Source organism: Notolepis coatsorum, assembly GCF_963971535.1.
Source record: "Notolepis coatsorum genome assembly, chromosome: 6".
Lineage (NCBI taxonomy): Eukaryota > Metazoa > Chordata > Actinopteri > Aulopiformes > Paralepididae > Notolepis > Notolepis coatsorum.
This window is the reverse complement of record NC_140170.1, coordinates 60,480,068-60,491,047: the sequence shown is the minus strand read 5'-3', so window position 1 is coordinate 60,491,047 and position 10,980 is coordinate 60,480,068. Positions and strand designations below refer to the sequence as shown.

The window sequence follows — 10,980 nt, the reverse complement described above, 5'->3', positions numbered from 1 at the left end:
TGCAGGGTGCAGCAGCCTGCGCTGGAGGACAACCCCAGGGGCATGGAGTCCGGCTGGGCTTGATTTGATCCTACGACCCCTTCCCCCCTCCTCCCACATCTGGATCTCTTCCACCCCTCTCCCACACCACCCCGGGGGGGCCCCGACCTCCACCGGCCCCTTCCCACATCCAATCTGTCTTCATAGTTCTCCCAACGACACCTTTTTTCCCCCCATATCTCTCCTATTCTCCCAGGGGGGGTGGGGGGTTAGGGGTGGTGAATCCAATCATTTCGCCGAACATCTCAGTCTGCCAGTCCCTTTGACCCCCAGTGCCCCCCCCCCTCCACCACCAGCCTTTTCCCCCCAGGCTTCAGTGACTCCCCCCTGGGCTGCTGGGAGACGATGTCAGTCCCCTCAGCCCAGGAGTTCCACTGGCAGAGCCTGGCGCGCCTGCCCAGCGGTCGAGTGTACCACACCCTCACCGAGGTGGGGGGTCAGATGTACATGCTGGGGGGCTGCGACGCCGCAGGGAGACCCTCCCCAGCCCTCGAACTCTACTCCCCCGAGGTAGGGAACTAAAAAAACGCATGGCGTACACTCCATATTATCACTTTTAACTATCACTAAATCATAAAAGATGCAAGCTTGAGTAAATAGAATACTGTGTAGTACTAGTGCTGCGTGTGTCGTTCACCTTGCACGCTTTGCTGCGTTTCTTTGTTTCTGGTTGCTGAACGGAGAGACCTCCCCGTTTTGTCTGGCCGTGACTGTGACACACGGTTCACTGACACACATAAAACTGTCCTGCTGGCTCGTTGTTCTTTTACAAGAAAGATATTTGCAAAGGCAGAAGAACAACGGGGGCCAGAATCTTATCTTCCATTCAATATCGACTGACTCTTCAAGTCAAGTCAAGTGTTCGAGTCAAGTGTTCCTTTATTAATCAAGTTCACCTGCCGTCAGCTCTCCAGCAATGTTGCCTGCAGTGTACAGTGTTGCCTGCTCATGAGAAGGTGAGATTAGCTGTGGATGGAGAGACACACACGCACGCACGCACACACGCACGCACGCACGCACGCACACATGCGACCAAACACATAATCCTATTCTCGGTCCTTGCCCCACAATGGTGGAACGAACTTCCCACCATAATTAGGACAGCTGAAAACCCGAACACTTGGATGAACATTGTTACTCAGCTGATAGAGTTGCACCCTTCCTACTGACTTGTCGTACAAAACTTGTAAGTCGATTTGGATAAAAGCGCTCAGCTAAATGACAAAATGTAAATGTAAATAATCCCCCTACAGGCTTCACCTGGTGGAGATAATAGTATCCCAGTATCCTTGTTGCCTAGAAACGCAAGATAAAAAAATATATATAATAAAATTCACTTAATCACAATGCCCTTGTTTCCATGGTCTCCAGGGGGACAGGTGGTTGAGCTTGCCCCCCATGCCGACCCCTCGCGCCGGGGCAGCTGTGGCGGTGCTGGGGAAGCAGATCTTGGCGGTGGGGGGAGTGGGAGAGGACCAGCGCCCCCTGAAGGCGGTGGAGATGTACAGCACGGAGGAGGGCAGGTGGAGGAAGAGGAGCTCTCTCCGCGAGGCTCTGATGGGGACAGCCATCACTGTCAAAGGTGCGTTCCCTTTTCAACGGCGTTCTCAGTTGCTAGGTAACAATACAGTAAAAAAAATTACGGATCTGGCACATTTGTACAGGTGAGGAATATAAAGATGAAAATGTATCGTTTTAAATGTATTTCTGTATTTCCACCTACCTACAGTAGGGCACCTTGCTGTTGTTTAGCGAAGTCGCTCCAGAATTCCGTGATTTAGTTGCTAGGTAACAACATTACTGTTCCTCCATTCGAACACACAGACAGTTCAACGTGCAGACAGCTATCAAGAAACTTAAAGTGCCAAACATTTGACTGTATTTATTCCTCAAGTCCATATACTGCTCCTATAATGTTCACCAGTAGCTCCTGTGGTCTCTGTGTGGATGAAGATGACAAGTCCGTCTTTCCTTTTCCCCTCTCCATTCTCTTTCGCAAACCAAAAAGTCTCAAAAACATATTTCTAAAATATGAAGAAGACCAACACAGAATTTACATTTACATTTACATTTAGTCATTTAGCTGATGCTTTTATCCAAAGCGACTTACAAGTTCTGTACGACAAGTCATCACGAAGGGTACAACTCTATCTCTCTAACTCTTTCAGAATGTGAAAGGAGATAAAAAAGGGAAGCTGTGGTACAAACCCCCTTTTTTCCCTATTGCTACATTAGATTTGCGAAAAGAGAACTTTTTTTTTTACGTGGGAACCCACCAGACAAAGGTATGCAACCTACTCTGGGTCCTGAACCGTAGTACAAGAAACACTAGGCTACTGATTACATCCACACACCTTGGCTACATTACATTCACCCTACAAGCCTTAGTGCTCAATTCTGATTAATTCCTCTGGCCCGTGTGCGCAAATGAACAATAACGATGAGGGATGTAAACATGGAGGACACTGAAGTCACAGTTTATAGTTTAATTTATAAGTTGAATACAGTGGAGGCCAGCTAATTAAAACAAATAGGACCTATATCTGATTTAGGACCACATATGAAAGTGGTACCAAATCAGAATTGGAAAGATCAGATTCCATGTTATTTGCACTGTTCACACTGGCATGAAAAAAACTAATCTGAGTCACATTATGAGCAAAATAACCTGATTTGGGCCACTTTTGCCTGCAGTCTGAAACCATTGCTCTGAATTTTACAATCCTATGAAAAGTGTGAGACCCCACAATGCTGTGCTCCAGAACTTACTTACTCAAAGTAGTCTCAGCGTGCCTTTGTCAGGACTAATAGTTTAAGAAATGTATTCACACTCTTGTGCATATTCTGCAATCTTATGAAAAGAAGAGCATAGCAGCCCCCAGCACAGTGCTCCTATACGTCTTTATTTAATTACTTACATAATAAAATAAAGAGACAACGTTTCAGCCTCGAGTACGGCTCTGTCGGGTCTAAGATAGCATGCTGACACACTGACATGTTATTTAAGCCAGTGTTGAACAAAGTTATTATACACACTAGGGGTGTAACGGTACACAAAAACCACGGCTCGGTACGTACCTTGGTTTTGAAGTCACGGTTCGGTACGGGTTTTCGGTACTTTGGGCGAAAGTTTGGCTTTCCATGTTCCACTCAGGGGTGATGTAGTGTGCAGTAACTAATTGTACTCGTAGGGCTGTCAACGAATATTCTATATTGAAATTAATAATCGACTTGTAATTTTTTTTTAAATAATAATGATTAGATTAGATTGTGAAAAAAACAGCCCCCGGTGGGCGGTCGTTAGTGGTTAACATACCGTCGTATTCGTTTGGTACACGACTACACAGCCGTTCGGTACGGTACGGTACACACTTGTTATAAGATTATGGTCTCTTCCTTTAAGAGGGAGGCACCCACGCATACAGGTCAGCTACGCAAGGAGCGAATATGTGATGAGACAGTGTGTACACAGGAAGAACAACAGAAGCAGGTAGCTTGTTGTGAGATATGTAACGTTAGTCAACAGCATGATATGAAGAATACAATGGAAATAAATGCACAGTCCTGAAGATAACGGTTTCCAGTGGTTTATTGTCACCACCACACATCAAGAGGGAATTACCCCGGAGTCCGGACCGTACGTTAATAATTACGTGACTGTACATGACCACTTCGGCCCTAGAGTGAAGATAACACTCTCCTGTACTCTTACTAAGGTTCGAGTTAACACAGAAAAAGGTAACACACTGAAACTTGTTAGGTTCGGTACGGAGACGTGTACCTTTACACCCCTAATACAGACCCATCAGTGTTGTTTTAGTTACCACTGCTGAACTTACAACGTTATTACAGACCCATCTGTTTGTGCAGATATTGCCCAAATTAATAAATAGAATAGAATACAATACAACTTTATTGTCCTTTGTACTTTGGCCCGTCCGACCATTCACATAGCACTTCACAAAAACACACAGCGCAAATAATCTAGGTAGTAGTCAGATACTTTAGACAAAATATGAGATAAATTAAGCAGGATAACTACATTCACACAGCACTGCATTCACATTAACACAGTACTACATTCACACAGCACTACATTCACACAGCACTACATTCACACAGCACTACATTCACTACATTCACACAGCACTACATTCACACAGCACTACATTCACACAGCACTACATTCACACAGCACTGCATTCACACATCACTACATTCACACAGCACTACATTAACACAGCACTACATTCACACATCACTACATTCACACAGCACTACATTAACACAGCACTACATTCACACTACATTCACACAGCACTACATTCACACAGCACTACATTCACACAGCACTACATTAACACAGCACTACATTCACACAGCACTACATTCACACAGCACTACATTCACACAGCACTACATTCACGCACTACATTCACACAGCACTACATTAACACAGCACTACATTCACACAGCACTACATTAACACAGCACTACATTCACACAGCACTACATTAACACAGCACTACATTCACACAGCACTACATTCACACAGCACTACATTAACACAGCACTACATTCACACAGCACTACATTAACACAGCACTACATTCACACAGCACTACATTAACACAGCACTACATTCACACAGCACAACATTAACACAGCACTACATTCACACAGCACTACATTAACACAGCACTTCATTAACACTGCATTCACATTCACACAGCACTGCATTCACACAGCACTACATTCACACAACACTACATTCACACAGCACTGCATTCACACAGCACTACATTAACACAGCACTACATTCACACAGCACTACATTAACACAGTACTACATTCACACAGCACTACGTTCACACAGCACTACATTCACACAGCACTACATTCACACATCACTACATTAACACAGCACTACATTAACACAGCACTACATTAACACAGCACTGCATTAACACAGCACTACATTCACACAGCACTACATTAACACACCACTACATTCACACACCACAACATTCACACAGCACTACATTCACACAGCACTACATTCACACAGCACTACATTAACACAGCACTAGCACTACATTAACACAGCACTACATTAACACAGCACTACATTCACACAGCACTACATTAACACAGTACTACATTCACACAGCACTACATTAACACAGTACTACATTCACACAGCACTACATTCACACAGTACTACATTAACACAGCACTACATTCACACAGCACTACATTCACACAGCACTACATTCACACATCACTACATTAACACAGCACTACATTAACACAGCACTGCATTCACACAGCACTGCATTCTCACAACACTACATTCACACAGCACTGCAGTAACACAGCACTAAATTAACACAGCACTACATTAACACAACACTACATTAACACAGCACTACATTCACACAGCACTGCATTCACACAGCACTGCATTCACACATCACTGCATTCACACAGCACTACATTAACACAGCACTACATTAACACAGAACTACATTCACACAGCACTACATTCACACAGCACTACATTAACACAACACTACATTAACACAGCACTACATTCACACAGCACTGCATTCACACAGCACTGCATTCACACATCACTGCATTCACACAGCACTACATTAACACAGCACTACATTAACACAGCACTACATTCACACATCACTACATTCACACAGCACTACATTAACACAGCACTACATTCACACTACATTCACACAGCACTACATTCACACAGCACTACATTCACACAGCACTACATTAACACAGCACTACATTCACACAGCACTACATTCACACAGCACTACATTCACACAGCACTACATTCACACAGCACTACATTAACACAGCACTACATTCACACAGCACTACATTAACACAGCACTACATTCACACAGCACTACATTAACACAGCACTACATTCACACAGCACTACATTCACACAGCACTACATTAACACAGCACTACATTCACACAGCACTACATTAACACAGCACTACATTCACACAGCACTACATTAACACAGCACTACATTCACACAGCACAACATTAACACAGCACTACATTCACACAGCACTACATTAACACAGCACTTCATTAACACAGCACTGCATTCACATTCACACAGCACTGCATTCACACAGCACTACATTCACACAACACTACATTCACACAGCACTGCATTCACACAGCACTACATTAACACAGCACTACATTCACACAGCACTACATTAACACAGTACTACATTCACACAGCACTACGTTCACACAGCACTACATTCACACAGCACTACATTCACACATCACTACATTAACACAGCACTACATTAACACAGCACTACATTAACACAGCACTGCATTAACACAGCACTACATTCACACAGCAGCACTAGCACTACATTAACACAGCACTACATTAACACAGCACTACATTCACACAGCACTACATTAACACAGTACTACATTCACACAGCACTACATTAACACAGTACTACATTCACACAGCACTACATTCACACAGCACTACATTAACACAGCACTACATTCACACAGCACTACATTCACACAGCACTACATTCACACAGCACTACATTCACACATCACTACATTAACACAGCACTACATTAACACAGCACTGCATTCACACAGCACTGCATTCTCACAACACTACATTCACACAGCACTGCAGTAACACAGCATTAAATTAACACAGCACTACATTAACACAACACTACATTAACACAGCACTACATTCACACAGCACTGCATTCACACAGCACTGCATTCACACATCACTGCATTCACACAGCACTACATTAACACAGCACTACATTAACACAGCACTACATTCACACAGCACTACATTCACACAGCACTACATTAACACAACACTACATTAACACAGCACTACATTCACACAGCACTGCATTCACACAGCACTGCATTCACACATCACTGCATTCACACAGCACTACATTAACACAGCACTACATTAACACAGCACTACATTCACACAGCACTACATTCACACAGCACTACATTCACACAGCACTACATTAACACAGCACTACATTCACACAGCACTACATTCACACAGCACTACATTCACACAGCACTACATTAACACAGCACTACATTCACACAGCACTACATTCACACAGCACTACATTCACACAGCACTACATTCACACAGCACTACATTCACACAGCACTACATTAACACAGCACTACATTCACACAGCACTACATTAACACAGCACTACATTCACACAGCACTACATTAACACAGCACTACATTCACACAGCACTACATTCACACAGCACTACATTAACACAGCACTACATTCACACAGCACTACATTAACACAGCACTACATTCACACAGCACTACATTAACACAGCACTACATTCACACAGCACAACATTAACACAGCACTACATTCACACAGCACTACATTAACACAGCACTTCATTAACACAGCACTGCATTCACATTCACACAGCACTGCATTCACACAGCACTACATTCACACAACACTACATTCACACAGCACTGCATTCACACAGCACTACATTAACACAGCACTACATTCACACAGCACTACATTAACACAGTACTACATTCACACAGCACTACGTTCACACAGCACTACATTCACACAGCACTACATTCACACATCACTACATTAACACAGCACTACATTAACACAGCACTGCATTAACACAGCACTACATTCACACAGCACTACATTAACACAACACTACATTCACACACCACAACATTCACACAGCACTACATTCACACAGCACTACATTCACACAGCACTACATTAACACAGCACTAGCACTACATTAACACAGCACTACATTAACACAGCACTACATTCACACAGCACTACATTAACACAGTACTACATTCACACAGCACTACATTAACACAGTACTACATTCACACAGCACTACATTCACACAGCACTACATTAACACAGCACTACATTCACACAGCACTACATTCACACAGCACTACATTCACACAGCACTACATTCACACATCACTACATTAACACAGCACTACATTAACACAGCACTGCATTCACACAGCACTGCATTCTCACAACACTACATTCACACAGCACTGCAGTACACAGCACTAAATTAACACAGCACTACATTAACACAACACTACATTAACACAGCACTACATTCACACAGCACTGCATTCACACAGCACTGCATTCACACATCACTGCATTCACACAGCACTACATTAACACAGCACTACATTAACACAGCACTACATTCACACAGCACTACATTCACACAGCACTACATTCACACAGCACTACATTCACACAGCACTACATTCACACATCACTGCATTCACACAGCACTACATTAACACAGCACTACATTAACACAGCACTACATTCACACAGCACTACATTCACACAGCACTACATTCACACAGCACTACATTCACACATCACTGCATTCACACAGCACTACATTCACACAGCACTACATTCACACAGCACTACATTCACACAACACTACATTCACACAGCACTACATTCACACAGCACTACATTCACACAGCACTACATTCACACAGCACTACATTCACACAGCACTACATTCACATTAACACAACACTACATTAACACAGCACTACATTCACACAACACTACATTCACACAACACTACATTCACACAGCACTACATTCACACAGCACTACATTCACACAGCACTACATTCACACAACACTACATTCACACAGCACTACATTCACACAGCACTACATTCACACAGCACTGCATTCACACAGCACTGCATTCACATCTACACAGCACATCACAATGACATCGACATAATATGCATATTATGCAAACACGTAGCTTAGCTAATGCTAGCTCATTCTCCTCATAGCAAAGTAATTTACCAAGTAAAAGAACCAAGGGCCCTGGCATCTTTATTAAAGTAAGTCCCTTCCCCAGATACAGTGTCACGCGCGCGCACGTGGAGGTAGAACTACAAAAGAGACAACCTTGCAGCATCCGTGTTGCCTAGCAGCGACATGAGGTGAACGGGACGTCTCTTAGATTGGAATCACAATAGTCACACATTAGTCAAATATTATCACACCCATGCATCTGGGGGCAGGGTGCTGTACAATCCATACACTAACTATCTTCATTCTGTCATCACAATATAGAAAGATATGCCTCACAGGAGCTCACCTACCATCTTTCTACAGTATCTCTGCATTATATCGGCTGCTTCTCACAACCCCCTCCTACTTTCTGAAGAGGTGCCATGTCTGAGTTCAAGGAGCGGGCACTCATATCTTTATTCCAATTCACTCAACGTCACTGCTTTCTCTCCCAGTGGCTCCATCACCTTCCCCCTTTCTCTCTCTCTCTCTCTCTCTCTCTCTCTCTCTCTCTCTCTCTCTCTCTCTCTCTCTCTCTCTCTCTCTCTCTCTCTCTCTCTCTCTCTCTCTCTCTCTCTGTGTGTTTCTAAGGAAAGGGCCAAGCAGTTAGCAAGGTATTGTATCTGCTGTTATTGGTAGCCACTCAATATGGAGGAGATGCTACTTTTTGAATCCATTAAGTGTTTTTTGGTCTGTTTTGAAATTGATTGATTGATTGATTGATTGATTGATTGATTGATTGAAAATTTTATTAACAGATTGCAGAATGGGTACAATACAGTACGGCTCAATACACACAATTGTTAAGGGGATACAGACCAGAGAAGGACTTTCGTCTTGTTTACATCAGGGTCCCCCGTTTTCAATTCATAACATTTATGACATACACGACATACAGTAGGCTACTGTTACATCCAGACATTTATGACATACAAGATAGTAACTAATTGTACTTGTAGGGCTGTCAACGAATATTCTATATTGAAATTAATAATCGACTTGTAAAACATTTTTTATTATCATATTAGATTGTGAAAAAAAACAGCCCCCTGTGGGCGGTCGTTAGTGGTTAACATACTGTTGTATTCGATCGGTACACTACACAGCCGTTCGGTACGGTACGGTACACACTGAAACGGTTCGGTTTGGTACGGATACGTGTACCTTTACACCCCTAGTTGCCGCTGATGGGAGCTGAGAGAAATGCGACTGCTCATCTTGAATCCGGAAGTGGATCTGTTACCTTTTAACCTGCTGCTGTTATTTTCATCATGTGCTATTATCCTGTTTGTGTGCAACAATGTGGCTGCCAATAAGGCACTTTTTTAACTAACCGTGTTTAAATTACATACTTGTATTTAGTAGTCGTCGTAGTAGTAGTCATAGTAGTAGTAGTAGTAGTAGTAGTAGTAGTAGTAGTAGTAGTAGTAGTAGTAGTAGTCGTAGTCATCGTCGTCGTCGTCGTAGTAGTACATTACATTTACATTTTACATTTAGTCATTTAGCTGACGCTTTTATCCAAAGCGACTTACAAGTTCTGTACGACAAGTCATCAGGAAGGGTACAACTCTATCAGCTGAGTAACAATGTTCATCAAAGTGTTGCGTGTTACAGTGTAGGTTAGTTTATTAGGACAAGTGCATGACAGTAAGGTTAGTTAGGGTTAGATTATTATTATATATATTTTTTTCATTATTTCAGATAATGGTTGAAGAAGTGCGTCTTTAGTCGACGGCGAAATATTGGATGGGTTTCGGCTGTCCTAACTGGGGTGGGTAGTTCATTCCACCATTGTGGGGCAAGGACTGAGAATAGGCGGCTTCTCTTTGATGACCCTCCCGGAGCTCGGATAGGAGTAGGTCTGAGGCGGCCAGAAGATGCAGAGCGTGGGGGTCTTGAGGGTGTTTAGTTAGAGACCATTGACCGGAGGTAGGCGGGAGCGGTTCCCTTTGCCGCACAGTATGCTAGGTCGAGG

The 10,980-nt window shown here is 43.2% G+C and overlaps 1 protein-coding gene across 1 annotated transcript in view; it reads left to right on the top strand.

The window, feature by feature from the left end:
* Nucleotides 1–384: 384 nt before the first annotated feature.
* The window catches only part of klhdc8a (kelch domain containing 8A), a gene marked incomplete at both ends in the record, with an annotated part of 33,870 nt that continues 23,274 nt past the window's right edge, over nucleotides 385–10,980 (top strand). The window contains 2 exons of the mRNA XM_084315581.1: nucleotides 385–549; nucleotides 1,411–1,621. Of these exons, the coding sequence (XP_084171707.1) occupies nucleotides 385–549; nucleotides 1,411–1,621 (376 nt within the window). The remainder of the gene's footprint in view (nucleotides 550–1,410; nucleotides 1,622–10,980) is intronic.